The sequence below is a fragment of the Chroicocephalus ridibundus genome, chromosome 2 (genome assembly GCF_963924245.1).
Source record: "Chroicocephalus ridibundus chromosome 2, bChrRid1.1, whole genome shotgun sequence".
Taxonomy (NCBI): Eukaryota; Metazoa; Chordata; class Aves; order Charadriiformes; family Laridae; genus Chroicocephalus; species Chroicocephalus ridibundus.
This window is the reverse complement of record NC_086285.1, coordinates 121387893-121414506: the sequence shown is the minus strand read 5'-3', so window position 1 is coordinate 121414506 and position 26614 is coordinate 121387893. Positions and strand designations below refer to the sequence as shown.

Genomic DNA, 26614 nt, shown 5'->3' with positions numbered 1-26614 from the left:
CCGCGGCGGGGCGGAGCCGGGAGGGGAGGGGAGAGGAGGGGAAGGGAGGGCCAGCGCCTCGCCGCCAAGGTGGGCGGGCAGGGCAGGGCCGGGCGGGGTGTCCCAGCGCCGTGCCCGCGACAGGCATTACCCAAAAGGAAGGTTTGAAAAAAAAAAAAAAAAAAAAAAAAAAAGAAGTAATTAAAGTCGCCGCTGCTGCGCGCGGTCCCACCCTCCCCACGGGCCGGCTCCTCTGGCAGACGGGAGGGGACAGAGGGAGACGTCCCTCCGCGGAGACGCGCCACCTCCGCCTCCTCCGGCACCGCCACCGCGCACTCCCTCCCCTCGCTCGCCGCGGCAGCACCGACGGCGGCGGCTCCCCCTTTCTTCGCCCCTTTCGCCCCCGCGCAGCATGGCCCCCGCAGCCCCCCGCCTCGTCCTCGGCCTCCTGGTGAGTGAGAGGGTTGAGGGGGTGGGCGCGGGGGGCAGCGCGGCGGGACGGCGGCGGTGCGCGGCCGCGCAGCCGCAACTTTTCTCCGCGCTGCTACTTGCTTCACCGCGGGCGCGCAGCGCCGAAGAGAAACTTTTGGGGGGTTGGTCTCCGGGGCTTCATTCCCAAAAAGCTTTCCCTACGGAGGGGTCCTTGGCAAGGGCGCGCAGGGCTGCGGGCGCAGGAGGGGTCGGCAGCCCGCGGGGCGCGCAGGGGAGCGCGGTGGCTGCGCGGCCCCGGGGCGCATCTCGGGGTGCCGCAACCGGGCGGGGACGGAGCGGGGGGACTTGACGGTGGCTCGGCGACGGGAGAGAACCGGTTGGTTGTTGGTTGGCTTTCGGACTGGTGGTCGGGTGGCTTTTGGAGTGTGCCCTGAGGTTACGCGGTGGACACATGCTCTGGTCGTTGATGGTACTGCTGGTAACTCATAGAAAAAAATTAAACCGCCGTTCATTTCATTGAAATCTCTCCTCTCTGCCCCCTTCCCCCGATGGGTGTCCCTTTTCCATGAGAGGGGCTGTGCGTATGGTGCGGAGCGTGTTAAGCTCCTCTGGAAGAGTTAGTGGTGTATTAAGCAATTTCAGCGGTTTCCTTTACCTTCAATTTACTGTATTCGTACATAATTATCAGCTACAAAAAGGCCATTGTCGGGAAGAGCAGGGGAGTTCTCTCTCTCTTTCTTTTTTTTTTTTTTTTTAGTGGATGAGTGAAAGTGATTTGTCTTTTGTTTCTTAGCCTGTTATCGTGGCTCACAAAAAGAGGGCAGATGATCGTTTGAGCCTGAAAGAAAAATACTCCGTAGTGCTGAAACACTGAATTTATTATTTTCATACTCATTAGATATGTACATTTTAATGGAAGTGTTGCTATTCCAGACATTATGTGTGTCTGCCTTTGCTATGGTATTCATAATAAAACCCAAAGAAAACCGGGAAAGTTTACTCATACATCTAATTAAAAAAAGTAAAAGAAATTCCGCTGTCAAGTAGAAAAAAGCCAACACCTAAACTCAAAAAACTGCTGAAGCATCGTATTCGTGTAAAGACGTTCACAGCTTATTTTTACCTGATGTTTCCTTATATGTTGATATCTACAAAGAACTATCATATTTAACCTTTTTTAAATTCTTCAGTAGTTCTTTGTGCTGACATCAGACTAGCTTGGTATTACTATTTCAAAATGAGATGTCATTGAGTCTTAAAATAGCTTAGAACAATGTAGTAAGATGGTGTGATTTTAATAACTTAAAAATCAATACAATGTCTATCAGGAGAGAGTGTTTTATTGAGTATCTGTTAATAATGAAAGTACCTATTAGTACATAAGCAGGGATGTTTAAATTGTTTTATATATTCATCATTTTACATCTGTGTATATATATATATATAAGGAACAGTATGAAGAGCTTTTATGATGCAGACACAGCATTTAAATTGCTTTAATGCAAAGATTAAATTCCACATTTCAGCTTTATTTTTTTAGCTGATCATAGTTCTTCTAAAAGTTCCTGATGTCTTAAAGATTTAAAAGTATTTTTATTTAAATATTTTCTTAATAAGAATCACAAGTCATTTTCAGAATTTCCATTAGCTATTTACTGCTTTATACCTTTAATCCTAAAGGTATGTGCAAAATAAAGATGACTTTCCTTTTCGTTAGACTTTCATCCTGAAAGAACAAATGTACTTAAAAGGGTGAATACATTTAGTTACATTTCTCTGGTTTTTTTGTTTAATTGGCTGTGTGATTTTTGGATTACATTTTTAAACATCTGGATAGGAACTAGGTGATATATATATATATACACACACACATGTATATATTTTCTGACGTCAGGGCTAAATTGCTCTGTGCTGAAGAAAATCTTTGTACCTCCATATGAGTCTTTGTATAAAAAGGTCTGGTTATCTACTACTCATTTGAATTTTGAGGAGGACCCCATTTTGTAAGTGGTTACATGGGAGTGGACTGCTGTGATACACAACATTTTATTTATGTCATATCTAATTGGTGAAGCTAGATTTAATTAGTTTGTTGAGAATGCACTTTGAAGATGCGAAGTGATATGTAAGTGCAAGTGTCGTCATGTGGTTTTAATAAAACACTTGTCCCTTTAATGTTAAGCATCACCACAATTCTACGGAACCGGGTTTTGGTGGGTTGAACCTTCATACTTAGAGACCTTGGAACTAAATTGGCCAAGAACGCTACTGGAGGGAGTGCACTGTGAGGCTGTATTTTGTCTTTCTGCTGCTAAAGTAGTAGCATAGGTGAAATCTTCTGGTCAAAGGGAACTCTTGCTGTTGATGTCAGCGCTGCCGTGATTTTAGAAAAAAAACACAAGCCGTGGCCAGATCCAGGAGCAGTGGTCAGATCTTGTTTTCAGTTTGAAACTTGGCATGCTAAGCTGCATAGCAGTATTTGTCTTTTTAGTTGAAGAGTCTCCCCTTTCTGTCCCTTTTCACTGGTTTGTCTTAAAAAGCAAACAAACCAAAGGCAGCTTCAGTAACTGTAGTTATTATTCAAAATAGCATTTAATTATTTTTTTTCCTCCTGTTTTCTTAATTTGTTTTCTAGGTACTGAGCTTGTGCTGTGAAGCTTGCAAGAAAGTAATTTTTCATGTTCCTTCTGAATTAGAGGCTGACACGTTAGTTGGCAGAGGTGAGAAACTGCGAGATGTCCATCTTAATACAACATTGCACCTTTGCTGGAGATTTCACTGGAGCGAAGGAGACTTTTTTTTTTTTTTTTAATGGAATGACTGGATGACTGGACAGCCAGCTAAACAGCTGGATCAGCCTTTTTATGAAGGATACGCCCTGTATTTGTTATGGATTTGAACGCTGGCCCCGTGCATCCAGTTGACTTTTGCGTAAACAGCTATTGTCAGCTTTCAGTATTTATTGTAAAACGAGAACGGCAGAGTTTAATGGTTTCAAAATTTGGAGTCTAGGGCTTAGTATTTAAATGAGTGGCTTAATATTCCAAAGTGCATCCATAACCCACAGAGTCATGTGAAGAAGTCAGTAAGTCATTTGGATAATGGAAAAAGAAAAGAAAGAAGACAAACTCCACACAAGTGGAGCACCGTGTGGAACATGGCTGCGACTTCTCAGCAGCCCTGGGGCATTCGGGGTGCCCAAGGAGAGGGGGTGCAAAGGGGTCCTGCACTGCGCCTTTGCTTGGGCGAGTGCCTCTGTCTGACTGGACAGTCTGTCTTGGTTTAGGGCAATGTGCAGGTGGCTGAGAGGAACAGGGGAGACCAGAAAACACCCCACTATTTTTTTATTTTTTTTTTTTTTTAGACCCGTCCTCAAAAGACAGCTTTTAAAGGTGTGGCATAGGAGCTGCTGCAGGGTTCTGTGCTGCCCGAGACTGATTTTGAGGGTTCAGAGGTGCCCTCTTGTGAGGCCTAGGACAAGAAAGGGGTATGCTCCAAATCTGCCATCGTGATCCACAGTCCTACAGAAGGAACAAATCAAATGGATTGGTAGTTCATCACAATGCAAGCGCCCAGAAAATCTGGCTTTAAAAATGAAAAGTTCATTGACCTTTCTGTTAAATTTTAAAATGAAGGGTCGCTACAGCTGTTGAAGTATTTGGCACGTTCTCAGAGACTTTAGCATTTCTCTGTGTAAATAAACTTGATTTATATAAAAACAAGATTGCATGTTATTATGGTGCTATGGAAGAAATTGTATAACATTGAACTTAAACTTTTCTCTCCCCAAACATTTAACAAAACCTTTATAGCTTGAATGACATTACTCAAACATTTATTGGGAAAGCGTAATATATTTTGCATCGATACAAGGACCATACCTTGACAATAAAATGAGTCAGGATTTTCCTGGTTGTTGCAAGGTTTTTTTATATTTTTGACTTATGCAACATATACGAGAGGCTGTAAAGAAAAAAAGATCCCACAAAGCTATGGCTAACTGAGCATAATGTTGACTCACATAACCATCAGAAACAAAATCTCCAGTCTGATATTTTTGGAAATGCAGTGCTGTAATATGCAGCAGTATGAAACACCTTTAAGTGAGGCAATGATATTGTCTTTGATACTAAATTTTCATTGTACAGATTAACAAGGGAGAGGAATCACTGCTGTAGTGCTATAGAAAAACTAGGAAATGTTTAATTGAGCAGTTAAAAGAAAGACTTAAGAAGAGGCAGAAATCACATCATATTTAAAATTATGCTTTCCATCTGTTCTTACATTCTTGAAAGAGAAATGAAATTTAGTTTATTGAAAATATCATCTACCTATAGGGGATGAAATTCTGAATCTACTCTACTCTGGGAATTTTACAATCAGCTTTCATAGAGCAAGGTCCCATCCACTATGATATCATTGAAAGAGTGCTGAAAAGTTTTGATTTTGAGAACATGACACTGACACATTTTGTACTCTGCAATGATCATTTTTCTAGATTTTAAGTCTCTGGCCTTCAGGGTGCCGAATCGTTCTTGCTTAGTGCTGTGGTCCTACTGCAGTTCATTACGATTATCCTGATTTTACTTTTTCTCCAGCTGTAGTGCTGAATTGCTTGCTGATGAACCAAGTTGATTTATTTTAAGCCACAAGTGATAGCAAATGCAGTAAAAAATACCTGAGAAGTATGCTGAACTTACCTAGTACTTCGTATAAACTGCATGGGATTCTATCACGTACATATTAAAAAATTGCCAATCGTTTGTTCTAGAGTTAGTCTTTATCTCTCCCATCTGTCTGCCTCATAATTTAAAGGCCTTTGTCCTCCCAAGACTATTAAATCACATAGTACCAGTCAGTGCTTTCCTCCTGAGGGCAAAACTTCCCAGATGTAATATCTCCATTGGGCATTTGCATCAATTAATCATCTTCTCTGATTTTGTGGGGCATGGAGCACAAGGCAAATCTAATAGCTACTGAACCGATAATGAGCGTGTCTACAATGTTTTTTGCATTTGAATGTATTAGTTCATTTCTGATGCCTCAATAATTTTACCAGTGTAATAGTGTCTTATTGAAAGACATCGGTGAAGCATCCATGTCCTTTAGGAAACACTTAGGAACACAAGAGTGGAAATTTGTGTAAACTTGGTCAAATCTGAGAGCATAAATGGGTTCTAGAATCTATATTTGTGATGCTTAAATACTGAATGACCAAATTCTTGGAGACTCTTCGTGTCAGTAAATGTAATTTTTACTTAGGAAAATTTTTTTTTTTTATTTGTTTTGTGAGAGGTGTTACTGTTTTGCTGTTTGAGTTATTGACTGAATATTTTTTTCTTACAGTTGATTTGAAAGAATGCCTTCAGTCTGCAGACTTTATCAGCTCCAGTGATGGGAACTTTAAAATTCTAGAGGATGGTTCTGTGTACACAACATCTGCTGTTTCTTTGTCTGCTGAGCAAAAGACTTTTAGTATATTACTTAAAGACATTCAAGAACATGTACAAAAGAAAATACATGTTAGCTTGGTGGAGGAAGAAAAAAAGGTGAGCTACTAATATCAAGATAGCTTATTACTTGAGATACTGTTTCACAGAGTACAGCTTCGTTCTGGGTAACTGTAGTTGAATTTTTGGAATTCAGATCATCAGGTGAAGCCCTCTGGTGTACAGTGTATTTTTATTCAGCAGTTGTTGATTACTGCCCATTGCTTAAGTCAGCAGACTTCCTTTCTGAAATGGGAGATGCTAGTAAGGAGCTTAATCAGGAATGTCTAGAATCATAAAAGCCATGTATGAGGAATTAAAGCAGATTTTATTCGTGCAAAGTATTACAATGAATGAAAAAAACTCTTGGAATACTATCACAGGTATAATCAGAAATGAAGACCTTGGAAAAACAAATGGTCAGTGGAAAAACTGGAACGGAGGGAAAAAAGATGGAAAGGCAGGACAGTAGCTAAGCTGAAATATACATAGTTAAGAGTATATGGATATATTCTTACCTGTCTTTTTATCTTCTAGACCCAGACACAGAAGACCAGGCATGCTAGAGATACAGTTCTTAAGCGAACCAAAAGAAGGTGGGGCCCTATTCCATCCGTTATGATAGAGAACTCACTGGGACCTTTTCCACTACAAATACAGCAGGTATATTTTATACGAATCCTAATTTTATGACACAAGATAGTTTTGTATGTGACTTTTATGATAAAAGAAGAACGAAAGTGAGCTCCCTTATATTCCGTACTGATGCCATTCCTGCTATTATTCCTCTGTCTTGTTCTGTCGTTGCGTATCTTGCGATCTTGTTGCTGACATAACTTGTGTTCGTAGTTGTTGGGGTGAACAGGAAATGTGCAAAAGTTGTAAAAAGAAGAGAGGCATGCTATCAGAAGAGAGCTCTTTGACCTGGAAATCAGTGAAGTGTGTAATTTAAAAAAACCAACAAACCAGCCCCCCCAAAACATTGCCTAGAAAAAGATTTTGTAGACAGAGAGTGGGGGGAAACTTACCTGTATGTCTACATCCTTTCTGGAGTTCGAGGTGTATACCTGTAGTACTGAAGACTGAGTATGGCCTATATTATTAGGAAAAGTGCTTGCTGTAAGAAAACAAGTAGGCGTGAAAGAGAAATGCAAGAACTAAAGTTATCATAGATCCATCTAGCCTGCACTAGATTACAGAGTGGCTGGTAGCAGATGTGTAGAGACAAGTGTAATAACAGAGTCTGTGCAGAGCAATCATTCCTCTACTAATCTTACCTTCATAACTTCTGGCATTCAGTAGGTAAGGAAAGTTTGGGGAGGAGAGTGTTTATAAATAGATAACTGCTAATGTTACCTCCGTGGTGCTTGTAATGAGATGCAGAGAGGCTATCTGAGTTGGCCTATCTCTGGATTATACTCTGGGTGGTCGTCTGTCTTTCCTTCTTTCCTTCCTTCTTTCCTTCCTTCTTTCCTTCCTTCTTTCCTTCCTTCTTTCCTTCCTTCTTTCCTTCCTTCTTTCCTTCCTTCTTTCCTTCCTTCTTTCCTTCCTTCTTTCCTTCCTTCCTTCCTTCCTTCCTTCCTTCCTTCCTTCCTTCCTTCCTTCCTTCCTTCCTTCCTTGTTCTGCTTTTTCTTCTCTAGTTGCCAACTACATTCTCAATGAGTGCACTGAAACCAAAATCTTTTGAAAAGAGACAGAAATAATAAACCATCAGTATCTGAATGTGCCTTGGATGTGCAGTATTCTAGAAAGATTAGATTTCAAATAATTTTTTTGTATGCACACTGTACATTTTTTTAATTGCTTGATAGTCCTGAACATTTCTGAGTTTGAATTAACTACCTGTTCTCATGTACACACAATGTAAAGGAAGGCAATTACAGGGCAAGCTGTTCTCCTATTCCGTGAACTTTAAGCTGCTAAAGAAGTAGAAGTAAAATGAGTTTGGTTTTGGTTTTTTTGAAGAGTTCCTGTTTGTGCTAAATATGATAATGAAAAGGGGTAAAGTGTATTAGAATGATGCTGCTGTTTTTTATTGGGCTTAAAAACATGTTCTTTATAGGTCCAGTCAGACACAGCTCAGAACTACACCATTTATTATTCTGCAAGTGGACCGGGAATTGATCAAGATCCAAAGGGTTTGTTTTACATAGAAAGAGAAACTGGAAATATCTTTGCTACTCGTGCAGTAGACCGTGAACAATATCCAAGCTTTCAGGTACAGGCCTAAATTATGTAAATATAATGAAATCTTTTTTTTTTTTTCTGTCATGTATATATTTCAAAGCTGAGCTACAGAGTAACTGGGAGCAGACAAGATCTGGAATCTGCTGCCTGTTCTGAGTAATATCTTTGGTATTGTAGAGATGAAACCAGTGACAAATAAAGAAATAGCTGGTCATCTAGATCTTGAGAGTAGTTTTGCTTTTCATTGCTTAGACTCTAATTACAGCATAAACGTAGTCAGCTATTGCAGTTGCATCACTTTCGGGAAGAGTTTGAACTTCTCCCAGAGTTTTTCAGGGAAGGTTGAAAAGGTCTGCTTAAAAATAAAATAGTACTCCAGACGGCTGGGGGTTTTTGAGCTTCTTTCTCAAGCTGTTCAGTTTTGGTATTTAGTTAACAAGGTACACTGCTCTCTCTACTGGCTGAGAAGTGCAAGACGGCAGTTAGTAGAAACAAACAGCTTCTAAATAGTTAGGTAATTTGCAGTACCTGTTACTGCTTTTTATTAGATCATGTTGTAATGGGCAAATAGTTTTGCTGTTGTTCTTGATTTTTTTCGAAGTAGCGATATTTACATCTAAATTTTTGGTAAGGCTGAGATTGCCTCCTAGGCACCTGGAAAAAAATGTGTTCAAGAGACTTGGAAAACGTGTTTGACAGTGTTGGGGGGGTGGGGGTGGGGAAAGAAAGTGATTCAAATACTTGTAGGGCAAGGAATGGAAAGGGGAAAGATTGGAAAGCTTTTAAAGGTTTTGTGTTGTTGCCATCCTAAGATACCAGCCGCTTCCCCTTCTACGTGGCTAAAGAGCCTGGTCTTGAGAAGGGCATGCTTGGCACCCTGTATGTCATTTTATTGACTCTTCCATTGAATTAAAAGTGTAATAATACTCCATGCTGCTTAAGCACAAAGTGAATTACTGAATTTATGTCTTACAGATCATTTGCTTTGCAACCACGCCAGATGGTTATTCACCAGAGGTACCTCTTGTGCATACAATCAGGATAGAGGATGATAATGACAACGCTCCATATTTTACACAGGACCTTTTTGAGTTTTCTGTCCTTGAAAACTCCAAACCTGGTAAGAATTGTTTTAAATCGGTGAACGCAGTTACCACTACTCAGCGCAGTATGTGTATGGCTAAGTGTAATTCTGCCTTTTAATCAATTTCAGTGGCATCTACTAAAGAGTATTTCTTTACAGCAAAGGATGAATTTGCAAAGAACAGCTCAAGATTTCTTAATGATTAGAAATTCCAAAATGCCATCCCAATTGTAGTGAAAAGTGTTGTTTAAAAAAGAAGTTTTTACAAACTGAGGTGATTCAGTGTTCCTAAAATGGTGTAAGAATTTCAGAACACTATTATTTTAATTTTATCCAAAAAATAACCTTTTTTCATAAAATGTTTTGTTTGACAAAATGGCAGTTTTTAACAGATTAATTTCCTAAACAACTAAGTTGGTGGTGTTCTAAGGTGTAAAATGCCTTTAATTAAGCTTACAGTGTTTGTTCAAGCTGATGAACTTTTCGTGGGAGACGGTGGGGGGGAAGAAAGTCTTGCTTCTGCCCATACCTGTCAAAAGCAGGGGTTTGCCCCTTACTGACTTCACGTGTCTGTGTAACAGAGGACAAAAGCAGGGAGAAGGAAAAGCAGAGAATAAGGAATACAAAAGCTGTGGTTTTGCCATTCCTCGCTCATCTCCTAGGCTAGGGGTATAGAGTGGGGAAAGTCTAATTTGCTTCACAAAAAAGGAAGCAAAGTGTCTTTCCATTCGCTCCAAAACACCAGTTGCATTGCATTCTCTGAGCTGCTCTACATCTTGCTGGGTGAGTTGCTGATTTCAAGTGAAGTTCCAAAACCACTGGGGCTGTAGGATGAAGTACAGCAGCGCTGCCCAAGAGGCAGTCCTGCAGTTTCAACCATGTCAGAAAGCACCGAACCTCCCCCTCCAACCCCCCGGCAGCTCCTTTTCAGCTGTGCTTGGGATGCTCAATTAGAAGTCACTGTCAAAAACACTAACTGAAATCTAAACTTTTAATAATTCTTTTGATTATTCTGTCTGACAGTTGCAATAATTACAACTTTGTCTAAGAAGGAAAAAAACAGCCAGATTAAAATAGAAAATTCTACACTATTACTGTATTTTTACTACTATTTACTGTGCTTTTAATATTATTTTAATTTAGAGCTAAATGACCAAATTGCTGTTTTCATGTATCTAAAATAGAAATACCTGTTCAAATAATTTTGATGATTTATGGATTTTTCTGGAACTAAAAATTGCTGTATTGTGTTCACAGGTGTAGTTGTTGGAAGAGTGACCGCAGAGGACAGAGACGAGCCTTATACTCTGCATACTACGCTGAAATACCGCATTGTGTCACAAAATCCACCAGTAACCCCAGCATTTTCTTTACATGGTGACACAGGTGTCATTTCTGTATTATTGCCGCAGCTGGACAGAGAGGTGATCTTTCCTGAAGCATCTTTAGCTGTCATCTACTGCACACAGATAGCTTCTTAACTCTGAATTGCTGTCATGGGAATCACCAGATAAATAATTTCTGTTACCCTTTTTTTTTGTTTCCCTCTCTAAGGAGCTGCTGAAGCTTTCTGGAAACCAGCAGTTAGTCCAAAGAGTTTCTGCACAGATATATCGTATTCTAGCTAATCTTGGCAGGGGGACCTCCTGCTGCTCTTTTATTCAACCTATGGGTTGAAAAGCCTATGAATTTTTATTCTTTCTCTGTTCATGAATCCCATGTGCCACTCTTTCCTCCTAATCAAGGTCCATCTGAGGTGCTTCTTGCTTCTTTACAGGGAAGATGAACCAACTTTTCTGGAAGTAGTCAGTCATCCTGTACTTAACAGAGTATCTCCAATATCTGAAACCTAAAGAGTAATATAACGTTTCCTAAAATTAAAGCACAAACAATTTATCCTTATCAGCCAGCTTTCAAGTAAATAAGACACAAGAGGTCTTAGGTTTTATTTGATTTGGTTTTTTCTTTTTGATAAAACGTCATGTGAGAGAGATTGTTTACACTAGAAAAACTGTCAGGCCTGTATATTTCAAAATAATATTTCTAGCATAAGACAGTCATTCTAGAAAAAAAACATTGCTACAAGCACATTGTTTTTGAGGATAAAAAGAGTCATATCCTGGCTTACGTAGGTCACTTCATGGCTGAAAATCCATATTATCAGTGTATTGCAAAATTGTGCACTTGCAGGTACGCTGCTCAACTTTTTTAGCAAGAGAAAAATGCAGCGACTGCGAGCATCACCATGACTACTAAGGGAACAATCACAGTGACTGCTGAGGGAAGGAAAGCTTGAAAAATGGGTCCACTGCCTATCTTTTAAAGATAAACTTACAAAGTGGAACAGGAGATTTCTTTCCTCTGCCTGAGAAACATAGTGCTCCTTCCAGGCATTCAGAACTGGAGTTACTGTCTTGATTTGCAAATTCTCTTGTTTTGTGCCCAGTGTCCGTCCATCTGTTTGTGTGTCCCCCCACCCCGCTTCCCCCCTCAGTCCCCCTTCCCTGGTTTGTTCAGGTATTAATAAGGTTAAAAAAAAGCCTTCTGTTGTGACTCAAGTCAGTGATTTAAGTGGGTCCTTATCAGTGATTCCCTTGGAACTGATCAGGGCACTGACTCCTTCCAACGGCTGGCATTGCCTTGTCATGTATAGCCCAGACAAAGGCTGTGATTGCAGCACTATTTCTGGTCATCCTCGCTGAAATTAGAGACATGCACTGAAACACTTTACCATCCGGAAACCTAAGGGAATACTCTGCCTCGCCAAAGCGGAGACCTAGATAGCAGATTGAAGCATGTCATTTGCATCTTCCAAAACTTCAGGTACTGGAAAATAAAGCTGACATTGTGAGAAGCTTTATTTGATCCAGGATGTAGCATACACATTACTAACAGATGCTGAACTCAGTGCTGCTTAGCCACTGAAAAATACTTTACTTGTTTTCCTTTTGTAACTAGAGGGAGAAAGCCCCAAAGCTAATCGACTCTTTTTGTAGGGGAGTACTGAATTTCGAGCAGAGTTGAGGAACGAGAGTAAAATACACAGTTCTACTCTTGTGTGTGACTATGTGATTGAAAAAATGAGTTTGTCAAAGTTCTGTATGCTTTTATTCATCTTTTCAGCTGGTATCCAGTTACACTATGTTAGTTGAAGTGAGAGATATGGCAGGTCAGCCTTTTGGTTTATGCACTACGGGAACAGTTGTCATCAGAATTGAAGATGCTAATGACAACGCACCATCCTTTAAACAGAGTCAAGTAAGTCTTCGTGAATTAAATGTCTGTAAGGAGGTAAAAAAAAAATAAATACTATTTTTATCCCCTTTCTAATTTCCTGATGGGCAGTCCCTTAAATAGGAAGCCTAATGCCCTGAGAGAGTTAATGCCAATATAAACATTTGAGAATGCCCTGTTTGTTGTGATGTTTGGTGATTGGTATATTAGTTGTTTTGAGACATTTGCCTTATCTCCACTGGGAGAAGTCTGACGTGACTCATTCATTCATTTCTGCTGCAAAGCATAGTCTTAGAAATCCCATATTTCACCATTTTCAGGGAGGGGACAGATTTACTTCTAAGCATTGTCATGACTTCATTATTTGACCAGATTTGTCTACTTCTGTGTTGCAAATGAAAACGTCAGTGTCAGTGAAGTAGATGCAAGGATTGTCGCTGAGATTTTCTATTCTTTTCCAAATTTTTTTTTCTTCTACAGAAGTAGTATTTAAACCACTTCTTGTTCATCAATAGCTATAACTGAACTGTAAGTCTTTGATTATCACAGCTATCTGAATTTTTTGGGACTAGAGAGTATGTCTCAATAAACATGTATACCGCTCAAATAGCACAGGAGATTTTGTAATACGAAATTTATGACAAATAATTCATTATCCATGAGGAATACAAGTACATTATCCTTTCCACTCAGTGCTGTAGAATATCAGTAATATTGATTCAGAATCACTCTTATCTGTGCTTCTTGAGCTTGTACAGAATAACACAGCTCTTTAAAAAGATAAAAAAAAAAAAGAAAAAACCTTCATCCTTTGCTGTCCACATGGAGACATATTTCACCCTTCTTGGCTTCTCTTCAAGTTCTTGTGGTTAGTTTATGTTTTTTTTTTTTTTTTTAAATTTATGCCAATGCCTTTTCTAATGCTCAACTTGATCCCATTGTACACAAATTAGCATCTATAGCTGATGTAACTGAGGGGGACTGTGCTAATTTGCCTTTCCTGGAAGGAGAATTCCAGACTTATTTATGTCAGTGATCTTTTGAGTGTACCAAGGACCCAAGATTTCGACTGTGCTGGCAGGAAAAGTTTACTGTTTCACTTACCGTGTAAGGGAGGAGCAGGGGAAATATGCTAATGCATGAAAACAAAATAAATCATTACAGCAACTTGGTAAATTACCCCTTGGGTTTTATTTAAATACAGTGTTCTTCAGTCCTGCATCATGGAACAGTATTCTCTGATCTAAATTGATTTTTTTTTTTTTTTTTTGGATACTCCAAGTATGAAACGCGGGTGGAGGAAAACAGAGTGAACGTAGAAATACTGAGAGTCTCTGTTGTTGATCTTGATGAGCCTGGTTCGCCTGGCTCCGGAGCAGTGTATGAAATTATAAAAGGAAATGATGATCGGTCCTTTGAAATTACAACAGACAAAAACACAAATGAAGGAGTACTGTGTGTTGTTAAGGTAAGTAAAAATGGAACTGCCAGAGGAAAATTTGTGTGTCTTCAGGCGTTGCTTTTAAAATCAATCATCTAGAACACATTTTTATTTATAGAATATCTGTAACCATCAGGCAAATCATGCTTTCTTCAAGATCTGAACTCTCTTCTAGAGCAGATTGCATAATGCACTGTAGATGAGGCACGTGTGTGGTCCATAACCTACAAAACTCATCTTCCAGACAGCTCCTCAACTTTGTGTGCGCAGAATTCAAGAAATCCCCTTTGTTTTTTCACTCCAGAAGAGCTTGGGGCTTTTGCCTGATTCTACAATTGGAGTTGTTTAGACTTAGGGATGTAACTGAGGAATGCTTCATGGCTGGGTTTTTAACAGAAATGGGAGTGTGGTAAAGGAGGGGAGGGATGAGCACCTCCTCTAGTCTTGTTCTCTCGGGGAGTTGATTAAACTTACTAACTCTCCATAAAACTCTTAAGGTTTTGTTTTGCAGGGTAATGAGTTCAGGTTTACTTTTCTGGGGTGTGAGGGAGTTCACACACACATAAGACTATCTGTTAGTTTAGTTGCTTGTTATACCCAATACTTTACAGATGTGAGGTAAACGGACCACCGTACCTGTACTCCAGCGTGTCCCTTTGTCTCTTCATGTCTATTTTCCATTATCTGTTAAAACTGCAATAACAGGTAACTTCTAAGGAGCAGAGAAGATTAATATTAAAATTTGAAGATGTAAATCTTAAGGGCAGAGATGCCAGTTAAATTTGGGCTTTTTTATTTATTATGTTTTTTTATTGCTGGTAATCATTAGAGCTTTTTCTAAAGCTATGTCCCTGGTGTATGAATCCAGTTGAAATTTCTTATATTTAGCGTAATGCTGTAGTGGACTAGAGGGTATTATGACTTTAAGATATAAATAGCCCTAGAGTGTCTGAACGGTAAATGGTAGGTACTTACTGATTGACCCCACAAGTTCGGATGTATTTACAGTGGTTGAAGTCTTACTAGGAAATAAATGTAGGCGCTAGCAAGAAGCGTGATTGAGTTGTGCTGGAAAGGAAGTATGTGTAACCTAAAATAATGGGCAACTAGATATGGGAGGAGAAAATCCCCAACCACATTTAATTCTTATCTTACTTCTATTAGTATTTGATTATTAGAGTATTCATCTAAAATTTTACAGTGGTGCTGCTTACCTTATTAGGGGTAGTTCCTTAGGCTCTTTTCTTTGACTAACTTAGAACTTAACCTTTTTTTTTTTTTATTTTTAAATCATGTCCCTTTACTGTGTCTCAAGCTGTGTGTTCCAGAAGGATAACTGACTTCTTTTGTAAAGAAATGTGGTACAGTTTTATCTATTTGATAATTGGGCAGTGAAAATGATACCAAGTTTTGTCTTGGTGAGAAGGAAAAAAAAACAACACCCCACCTTTGTTACAGGGACTGGACTATGAGAGCGCCAAGCAAAGGATCCTCGTGATTGCAGTCAACAACGAGGCACCCTACATGCTGGCACCGCATTCCCAACAACTTTCCCAGAGCACCAGCTCTGTTATGGTGCACGTCCTGGATGTGGATGAGGGGCCGGTGTTCAAACCCTGTCTATTGCGCATCGATGTTAAAGAATGCGAGGACATTGGGACGAATATTGGGAGATACATAGCAGAAGACCCAGAAACTGGAAATAGTGAAGGCATATGGTATAAAACAATGTTATCTACTAGTTTATTTGGAGTACAGCATGGGTGGGGTACGGGAAGGGGGAAATAGTTGTTGATGGTGTGTGTGTGTGTGTGTGTGTGTGCGCACGCCTGAGTGTAAATGAATATGTGTATCTATATATGGACATATGTGTATATATATATACATGTGAATGTATGTTTGAGATCTTTAACTAAACAAACAAATTATTTATGACAGCTACAGGATACCACCTGGCCAGTGTAATTGGATCAGCATAGAGGAAAAATCGGGTGAAGTTAGAACCATTAAAGTCTTGGACCGAGATGTAGGAGAAATGAGACGAGGTCAATGCAATATCACAGTCCTCGCAATAGACAGAAGTGAGTACTAAATGTTGCCAGTATTCTTTGTGGTCTATAACAAGTGTTTATGTGCAAATTTAGTGTGGGGACAGCTATTGTGGTTCAGACCAGAGGCCCACCTATTCCATTGTTTTGTCTTTGGGATAGCTCTATCAAATACTTAGGGATTATACAGCAGAAATAGGGGCAAATTCTCAATGTTTTCAGAATTTACCTGCACCCATTTAAAATTTTTTGTTAAGTTTAAATTGAGAGATTTTTCCTGTGGATTGTATTCCTTTTATTTCCTGACTATTTGCTTTTTAAGTCATAGCACCTGGCAGCTGTGAAGTTGACGACAAATTGGAGAGACGGAACTTCTTGAAAAAAAAGTTGTTGATCTTGAAACTCTTACTCTTCCTCCTCTGTTTGACTTCTTGGTGACTTGCTTTTGGAAACCCTTAATTTAAAAGGACCTCTTAGAACAGCTGTATTCATTGCTGTATGTTACTGTGCTCTTACTCTTATTCTCGGTCATTTACGTTCTGTAACAGTGTTCACGCTATGTGTTGCTCAGGTGACGAGCTCTTACAAATTACTCTGATTGTAGAGGAAGGGTTGTACACTCAGATTCTCATTCTACACTAGGTTTTGGTTCTGATTTAATGTGAGTGATCGTCTGTTCTCGCTGATTAATTTGGTATATGCATTTATTGTAGGAAAAGACATAGTTTTGCCTCAACATCATCTAGCCAAGATTAAATACACCTTTCACTTCCCAAATAGTAAATGTAGCAAGTGGATTATTAAAGAAAAATGTGAGGCTTATACGTCACACTTTTAATTCTAAAATATGGGTCTTACATTAAAAAAGAAAAATGGACTGCCTTTATAAATCCAATGGCAGGATTTAGTTTGAGCCCTTACGTGCTTAAACATCGGTGGGAGTAAAGAGAAGACCTTTGGAAGTTTCTTTATAGCTAAAAATTCTAACTCTGTCCAAAGCTTGCATATTAAAATTGAATGTAAATAATATGAATCTAAATTGTTTAGAACTTCTGCTGCATGTAAAGTAAACATGGTATATGCATCTGCAATCAGGTCTCTCTAGAGAAAGTTTTAAAGTATACTTGATATAATTTCACTGGAATTGAAAAGCATTGCTGTAGTGGAAAACATGTAATTAGGAGGGAGAGCTCATTCACTTCTTGCATGTAGACTTTGGTGTGTGTCACTAGTATGTGTCACTACTGAATGGTGACTCACAGGGAAGAGGACAGAAAGAAGCCCACTGTTTCTGAGCGTGTTCCTGTTCCCAGGGGAAGTGAGGGTAGGAGAGGTGTAATTTATTTTCTCCTTCCAGAAGTAAAAATGCTGGAGACCTTTGCTTTCTGATTTTGACTCTCAGTTTGGCGTAGCGTCCTTTACTCCTGATTTATGGGCTCTTTCTCCTCTCCTCCTTCTGTTAGAATGGTATCTGTCCCCACACAGATACACATGCTCAACCAAATACATTGTCTGCTCATGCAGAATATGGAGCTTTGGGAGCTGTTGATCCGTTCTACAACCAGCCAAGCAAAGAGAGGCAGCCAAGAAAGCTGTGAGAAGTTCCTCTCTCTTTTGGCTAAATTAGCAGCTGCTTTCCACCTTAAGTCCTAACTTGGATACTGCAGTTGATATTTCATTAAATATGTGAATGTTTGAAGTAAGTGCTAAAAGTAGTTATTTTTATCTCATAGATGGCAAAACAGGCACTGGAACGATTCAGGTTGTCATCCAGCCTGGGAACAAGAATTACCCACGAATCACTAAAACTGAGTATATAATGTGCAGAGACAGAAAACCGATCTGCCTTACTGCACAGGATGGTGATGAGTCTCCTTACAGCACACCCTTTGTATATCGCATAACTGACCGTAGCTTGGCTTCCTCGTGGAAGATAACTCGACACAATGGTATGTGAAGACTTCTTCCTCCTCACTTGGCTATAGGTTGCCAGAGGAGGCGTTGCTACCTCTGCCTTGGGTGGACTGCAAGAATAGATTGGATGAATGTACGTTGGGAATTGGTGTAGTCAGTGGGGCTAACAAGGTAGCCTTGAGGATCTCTAGCAGTTCTTCGGTTTCATTTGCTGTACAGGAGATCAAGAGCATGCCAGAAATAAAGGTGAAGCAGCTAAAGTATTCTTTACCTTAATTGTCCTGGGTTCGGCACAGTTTGCAGAAGTTAAGAAGGTGGCACTGTTGGCGTCACAAAGGCAAGGAGAAGGATACTGTATTCTCCCTCTTAAAGCACAAAAAAGAATCTGTCCCTGGGATCCTTGGGTCAGCAATCAGCTGCTGTCTGAAATGATGCTGTAAAAAGATTAGGTCGGAGAACAAAACCCAATGTAATGCATTGCATCACCACCTCTGGAAAAGGAAGTATGCATTCATAATCCATAAGGAATTTCAGAATGAAATGGCTAATACTCCAGAGAAAAACACAACTTTTCTTAGGCTGCTGTTATGGTGGAGAACTGGAAAACTGAAACGTTACCTAGAATTGATTAGAAGCTGACTAAAAAAAATCCTGACAATTTTTTTTTTTCTGTAGTACTGCTGTCAGCCAGCACATTTTTGGTAAAGCTGATCTGGGCGAAAGAAAATATTACAATCTCCCATAATATATTTATGCTATTTTTTATAAATTTGATAGAATTAGATTAAAAAAATTATTACCAAAGGAATTACTGTTTCCTAAAATTTGCTAATATAAAAAGTTACAGCTGATGGTGGTTTCTTGGTGGGTGCCAGATGCTGGTGACAAGAGCAGCACATGCATTTGCTACTGTGTTGTCATGAGCTAGCCTGAAAAGGGTCTGATTCTGAAGTATTCGGTCAAACATTCGCTAATGAAAGGCAAAAACCAGCAAAGTCTGAGAGCAAAGGCATCTGAGAGTTTCAAGGTTTATATTAGGCAAGTTGAAAAAATCATTTTAGATGGTACATGTAGTTTCATATACCTCATCATAAACCAGCCATTATGTACATCAGTGTCTATCTTGTACATATTTTTTACAAATAATTTCTTTCTCCCTTTAAAAAATGTGATCACTAATCATTGCCACTAAGCAGGACAGCAGACTAAATGGATTTTACTTCCCACGGCATATAGCCGTTCCTACTGAATATAGCAATAGAGCTAAAGAGTGGAAGACATATAAATTAAGTTTACGATTAATTATTCCAATCAAGCTACCAGAAATACTTTAAATAAATGTAAGTTCAGTTGATGGTCTTTACTAGTAAGCCCAAACAGTGTCATTTACTATAATGAACTGAATCAACTTGACAGTTTCAAATCGTATGTTGTCAGAAGGCTGCATAAGGTTTGCTTTTTCAATACCAACATTTAAAAGGTGCTGAAAAGATAAGTCCTTCCAAGATGTAGTTTTGTATGAACACATTTAAGCTAGCTTCACACTAGCTAATGCAGATCTGGTAGCAGTGTAGCTGTAACAGAAGGGAAGACTGTGATTATGGTCGCATTTGTGACAATAGGGTTTCAGGTATTGTTAATGCTAGATCTGGTTTTGTCTTTTTTTACAGATAATTCTGTGTATCTTTCACCAAAGGGTGATATTCCATTTGGAATATATGATATTCCTGTAAGTGTGACTGATAACGGAGGAAAGGTAGGAGAGAACTACGTAAAAGTTAACTACTGTGATTGCGTTACTCCAACTGAATGCACTGGTGGGCCCCGTGTCCGTGAAGCTGGAAATGTTACTCTTGGTGTATGGGCCATCCTTGCAATGATCTTAGGATCACTATTATTGCTGTGTAAGTACACTTGATTTTTAACACGAAGTGCAAAAAACTTAATTTTAAAATTAGCTGACAGAACCTGATTCAAATGTTTCTTTTTTTATTTAGGCTTTTGTATAGCCCTCAGCACTGACAATGTACCTTCTCTATTTGTAGCGGTACCACAGGCTTCTTGCCCTCATTTTGTCCTATGGTTACCGGGTGTGGATTTCTGTTTATTCTTTTAAGTACCTTTTGTGTAAGATATTCTGTGCATTCATGTTAGCAAGGCCAAAAAAACCCCTGCATTCAGCACTTGAACTGAAAGAAGATCAGTTTTGTAGTACTTATCAGATCTTGTCTTGAGGCGAGTATAGCGAAGCTTCTGAGTTTAGTGCTGGTTTGGGGATGCACATTTCTGTTCATAGGAATGCTGAAATCAGTTTCCTAGAGCTTTTTGTGACATTTCTTGGGTCATGGATTAAAAGATGGAGCATCTTGGACATTGGGTTTCACAAGGAATTTTACAAGAACCAGCATAGTGTTGAAAGGCAGGTTGGATACTTCCACAACAGACCCAACCATTGAATACATGTTGCGGTTGCCCAATGACTAAGAGATTCTTAGCAGGCTGATAGTGCAGTTAACCAGTGAGGTGGTGACAATAATATGTAACAAAGCCAGGTCATTTTTTTACCAGAATCAGACATAGTCTGACTAATAACATCTTTAAAAATCACCAGAGGACATGCTACAGTATAAAATACTTCAGAGTTGGGTTTTTTTCCTTTCTTTCCTTCTTTCTTTTCCATCTTTTTCTGGCAATGGTCAACCTGTCTTGCCCCTATTCAGTCTCAGCTAGCTGGTCGTACTCAGGCAGATAGAACACTGGTACCTGCACATGTTTTGAAAGTTAGGTAGATCCATGTTTTGTCTAAACAGGGCAGGTACCCAAATTCATGATACAACCTGGAGGTGGAACTTTCAGATGTGGGAACACTTAGTAGGGGGACTATGTGAAACATCACCTAGCTTTTTGTCACTACCCCTTGTCTGCACTCCTCCCAGATGGACCCATTATTTTATTGTGGCTAGGTTTTACCCTGTGTATCCTCCGCTTGGTGCTGTCATGGATGTCTTCTTCCCATCTGTCAGCATCAAGTGGCGACCCACCAGAACCACTGATGCAGATCTCGCTGACAGCTGATAGCTGTAGAGGCTAAAGGAGCTTGAAAGTGGCTCTTGGCCAATTTCCACAGAAGTTTATATGTTCAGAGATCGGATTGCTCAGTGTGCAGTTAGGCAGAACTGCTCTATTTCTCATGGGCTTATTTTTAAGCTATCGCCTTGAAAAGAGAAGGAAGGAGTGGTTCTCTGAATGAAATGTTTAGTCCTTTGTTTAGGAGAGGCATTACTTGCTCATGATTCTTTTATACAAAGTCATTTCTGGCTGAGTCTCCATGAGAACACAAAGTATTATTGTAGGAGGAATAAGCTGAATAAAAGGAATTAAATAAGATTGTTCTGTAACATAGTGCTTGAAGACCTCCAGGGTTCCGGTGACCTTTTCTGTAAAGTAGAAGTTTCTGGTATTGGAACCGTTAGCTTGCATATTAGATCCTTATGACATAATTTGACATCTGCATATTCATACATGAAAAATGTCTTATGTACAACCTTGTTGTAGGCATAAGACATGATTTTTCACCTGAATTTGATCTTAATTTTTTATTACTGTGAAATTTTGCAGTCACAGTGTTTTCATAAGGGATGCTTATATTTCTTTCGGTGAAACCAAGATGCATTTTAGAAGAATGAAATAGTTTAACAATGTAGTGAAAAGTGCATATACTGTTTGAAATAATGTCTATATGTACAGTTTTGAGTATTGGCATTTTTTGAAATGAAATTTTTTTTTAAAACCATACTTGATGTTTATGTATTTAAAAAGGATAATACAACAACATTCATTATCAAACGAAGGTAGATGCCGTTATAATGTAAAGTTCACAGTATCTTCCCCACTTATTTCCTTTCCATAGTAATCCTGATCACAATTTGTGGCTGCTGTGGCTCTGGGGTAATGCACAGGCATGTGACTGATGATTGTGCCAATCACAACTTAATAATTTCGAACACAGAAGCTCCAGGAGAAGAAGTGATGGTAAGTTGTCTATTTACTTCAATGTAGAAATATGTAATTAAGATATCCATAGCCTTTCGGTTTGAGAACAGGACCACCTGCAAGTAAGTGATTTAGTAAAGGAAATAAGCAATAAACGCAGGGACCATTCGATGTGCTTTGCTATTTAACAGGAACTTGAAAATTCTTACTTTAGGCAGAGTTGGTAGTACCATACATATTTACACATGTCCTGTGGTTGTTAGCCCGGCTGCTTATAATTCTTCCCGACTTTAACTGTTTAGTTGAAACTTTCAGGTGAATATTATAATCACTTCAGTCCTTTTCAACACATTGAGATTAGATAGAAATTTACTATTTTGCCTATGTTGAATGTGTGTTTATGGCAAAACACTTTTGCTTTTCCTTGGAGAAGGATTTTTAAATTTAGTGGATAGTCATTGTAGATCACAGGTGCAATTTCTGCCCTTCCCCTGAAAAATGACCCCAAATACAGTTGATATTTGAACCAGTGGAAAAAATACAACTGAGCAGTTCGTGTTCATGAAACATGTTCTTGCTCTTGGCATCTAAGCTTTTTAATGATTCAGTCTACCGTAAACATAGTCCAGCCCAGGACTGTGCTCATACACAAGGACTTGGCTCTTCAGACTCTTCCCCTTCTCCTCTGTCCCTCACCCCCTGACCATGCCCTCCTCAAGAAAAGGAAATTACTTTAAAAAACACTGAGTTTACTTCACCTTGAAAACTAAGAAATCCTAATGGTGACAAGTGTCAAATTTCTTATTGTCTATGACGCATGCTGTAGTGCCATTATAAATTGATAATGTAGTTTCTAATTTGTGATCCCATATTAGTTTTTCCATATTTCACTCAGTATACAGACTCTTCTGTGAAGAAACAGAATGAAACATGCATATAACTGTATATGTGGCTTAATGGATTACAGGTTGTTGACTTTAAGAAGTGAACATTATTTTACATGACAATTTAAGAAACTAGCATATGGATTATAGTACAGGCTTTGTTGGGGTAAAGATCTGGTTTAGGATCTCATATCATATTTAAATGCAGATCCCCCCCTGTAGCCTTTCCGCAGACCACTTATTTATCTTTGCGTACTAAGTATAGGCTTTTTGTTTAAAATACCGCAGTGCAAAGCTGGAGAGTTCAGTTTTCAGAATTGTCAGTTCCTGATTGCTGTTTCTTCTTTTGAATAAAAAAAAAAAAAAAAAGGGAGGGGAGTGGAGGGTAAAAAAGTCCAGCTGTCCCCACTGCTGCATCTTTTTTTTAGGATCACAATATAATTCCTCTACAAAACACATGTGATCAAGGAGGATATGGAATAAAAACAGGAGATCAGCAAACATTTGAAATGGTAAAAGGAAGAGGGCATACCTTGGAATCAGTCAAGGGAGGCGGACATCAGACTCTGGGATCAGTCAAAGAAGGAGGAGGAGGACAGACTATGATGGACACCTGTAGATACTCCTACTCAGAATGGCATAATTTCACACATCCTCGTTTAGGTGAAGTAAGTATTCTGAAACTGGGTTTTTTTTTTTTTTTTTGGAGAGTAGGTCATAATCAATATATGCAGACTTTTCAAGGAAGACATGTGTTTGTGCTAGAAAGGTGGCTTTCCGGTTTTGGTTTTCTCTCATTTTTCCTTTCCTGTGCTCCCCTGCGTCCCCTTTGGAATATTGCCCTTTCAAAAAGTCATCTTTTGCATATTTTAGACATAAATGTAAATGGCTTTTCTTGGCTTAAACTATAGGCAGTATGCTATTTTTCATTTAGAATATTTCCTCATTTAGAATAATTACTCGTGCTTTTGTGAGTTTTTCTGACAACGTCTGTTTGCTTTTATTCTAACTGCTTGCTTTGTACTAATTTAAACCTGATACTTAGCAATGGTGCAGGAATGAATGTGCAGCATTAGAAATGTAGTTGCTCCACGCTTTGGAGATCAAAACCTCTCACTACTTGCCTAACTAGTTACGTGTAAATCAGTCCTTTAATTTCGAGTGGAATTTAGTTGCTTGACAGGTTATTTAAACAGGTTCTTCCTCTTTTATTGTTACTTACATGATTAGTAGAAATGATTTCTTTATTAAATACTTATATTTTGTAGTCTTAATAATATAGACCAATCATGTGCATTTTTTGTATGTAGGAATCCATTAGAGGACACACTCTGATTAAAAATTAATCAATGAAAGGTAAATCAAAAGAAATTATTTTTATGCAATATGTTTAGGATAACAATTTAAGAAAGTAATAAGGTGTGTTCTCTTCCTATGCAGAAGGTGCACCTATGCAGACAGGATGAAGAACAGAAGCATTCTGAAGATTATCTCCTTTCATATAACTATGAAGGAAAAGGATCCTTGGCTGGCTCTGTAGGCTGCTGCAGTGATCAGCATGAAGAAGAGGCACTTGACTTCTTAGATCAGCTGGAGCCCAAGTTTAGGACATTAGCAGAAACATGCGTAAAAAGATAAATGTGCCTTTCACAGTGCTTAAAAAAACTGTAAATTAGTGGCTGTCATACTTTTGTGACATTAGGTGTTTCGGAATAGAAAGGTGGAGAGGTTTATTAAATTTAATATAGACTGGTGAGAGTGTAACTAACTCTTACTTTAAATTTACAACATTTACATTACAACTCTGCTAGACACGTTCCATCAAAAATAAAGGATTAAAAATATTTTTTCTTTAGACTACGTTAATATAGTAATGATAGTTTCTACTTAGACTACGTTTCCTATTCTTTGTGATTAATTAAAATGCAAAACTTGGTGTTGTCCTATTAATTAATTATTCAGCTTCAAAATTTTGTTGCATTTGGCTTTGGAGAAGGAAAGCTTTTTAACTCACTGTTTCTTTGTTTTCTTTTAATTCTGTAGAAATAAACCAAAAAACATTACTGGTGGATACGAAATACCTTTCTAATTTTTAACTTATACAAACTGAGATACAAAACACTTTTTCCTTTTTCACATTAAAAAACCTATTAATAAATTAGAAAACTTTATATTTTGATTGAAATTTAAATATATATATATTGTATATATGTAAAATAATATTCAAAAATATATTTTTCTCCTAATGGGTTACCACCCATCAAACTTGCTATCCTAAGGGATTTATGGCATCTCCACATAGGGTATCAGCATTGTATGCGAGTATATATTTTTCTTTTAAGGAAATAAAAGATTTAAAAAAAAATAATCAGGAAAATAGGGGTAACTGTCATACTTCAAATGAATGGAAGACAAATCTCTTGTTTACTTGACATAAGTTTGTACCTCAGTTTCTTGGGAGTTTTAACATAGTATCATTGCAGAAATGATGAACATTGCCAAGAGTTTTGTCCAGTGTAAGCTACCACCACCTTTTTCACTTGCCTTGTTACAGACTTCATGAAACTGTTTCTTTCTGTAAGTAGAACTTGGCAGAAGATACAGCTGAAATGGATTGGGCATACACTGCATTTATAATGTGTTTTAAAGATAGCTTTATTTGAGATGCAAAATTACACTGGGATAAACTGTCTGCTTTGAGTGTATTATGTGGTGGTTGCAGAGGTAATCATTTACACACATCTCCGGCAGAAATCATCTGAATCCCCTTTGTTATTTTACTAGATCAAGCATACATATACATTATATATATATACACAAAAGTTTGAAATACCATTGGCAGATGACAGTAGTGAGACCTGAATGCTGCCATAAGCTATTTCTGGAATTCAACCTTGCTTCCCAGGTTTTACATGTTTTAAAGATTTGCACTCCTGGTCGAGTAATCTGTCCTCTGCACTCCAGGAATTCTCTTGTGCCTTAAAAGAATGTCTTCCTGCCTATGAGAAAGGGAAACTTGTACAATTGCTTATTTCTGTTGCTATAATTCTGCTTTTAGGATTTGCTCTGTAAACATATGCCTTAGGGAGATATTTTTTAAAATTTGCTATGCCTAATGATCTGTAAAAGGAATTATTAGTGACAACAGAGAGTCATGCTGCTCTAAATTTCAGTGCAGAGCTGCTGCTGACTTCCAGTGGTTGCAGTTCATTCCACACAGATTATGGTCAGTGAAAACCTGCAACAGTATAAAAACTTACCAAATTTATAAAATAGTGCTTTTAAAACCTTCCGTTTTACACTGTAAACGGGCTTCAGAATATTTCTGATAAGAACTAGCTGTGGTTAATAACTTCATAGAGCGATGTTAAATGTATTTTAGTCTGTCATTTGAAAGTGGTGATGAATTCATCCTGAACTAGATACACTGATAGTGCTAAGAACGAATCACCAGCACCAAAATACTAGACGGGAACCAAGGTGTTATGAACTTACTTTATTTAAAAAATGCACGCTAACACTACTCTTCTGAACACTACTCTTTGTCGCTAACCTAAATGAGTTTTGCTGAACGTGGATAGGCAGATCTGTGGCTGATGTCAGTCAGGATAGCTCTGCTGATGCCAGTGGAGCTATGTTGACTTTACGCCAGGTGAAGATCTGTCCCCTAGTGATTTTCTTGCTTCTTTGTGTCTTGCATCTTTATTTTTTGGTTATTGGCTATACACTTCCTAAGGTAATGTTAATGTCTCCCTCCCCCCCACCCCCGGCCCCCCGCCTCTTTTAATGTTTGGTGGTTTGTTTGTTTGTTTGTTTTTTAAATTATATAAAAATTCTATAGTTCAGAAGGACCTAGGATAAACAATAGAATGCACTCTTTTGAAAAATTTTTGGAGGATGTCATAGAGAAACCTCTGGAAATAAGGTT

The 26614-nt window shown here is 38.6% G+C and overlaps 1 protein-coding gene across 1 annotated transcript; it reads left to right on the top strand.

Annotated features, from left to right (window-relative positions):
- The first annotated feature begins 392 nt into the window (after positions 1-392).
- On the top strand, positions 393-24572 carry LOC134510754 (desmocollin-2-like). Its single transcript, XM_063323988.1, has 16 exons — positions 393-430; positions 3047-3131; positions 5758-5960; positions 6438-6563; positions 7964-8119; positions 9064-9208; positions 10430-10596; positions 12296-12430; positions 13689-13874; positions 15306-15565; positions 15786-15928; positions 17629-17844; positions 19480-19713; positions 21720-21841; positions 23115-23354; positions 24127-24572. The coding sequence occupies exons 4-16, from the start codon at positions 6519-6521 to the stop codon at positions 24322-24324; spliced, it is 2247 nt and encodes a 748-aa protein (XP_063180058.1). The 5' UTR covers positions 393-430; positions 3047-3131; positions 5758-5960; positions 6438-6518; the 3' UTR covers positions 24325-24572.
- Positions 24573-26614: the final 2042 nt, after the last annotated feature.

Bases quoted from the DNA above. Each gene is read 5' to 3' on its own strand.
- LOC134510754 (XM_063323988.1), top strand. From the start codon at position 6,519: ATGATAGAGAACTCACTGGGACCTTTTCCACTACAAATACAGCAG. The intron at 10,597-12,295 runs GTGATCTTTCCT...TCATCTTTTCAG, and splicing joins TGCCGCAGCTGGACAGAGAG to CTGGTATCCAGTTACACTAT. The intron at 15,929-17,628 runs GTGAGTACTAAA...TTTATCTCATAG, and splicing joins AGTCCTCGCAATAGACAGAA to ATGGCAAAACAGGCACTGGA.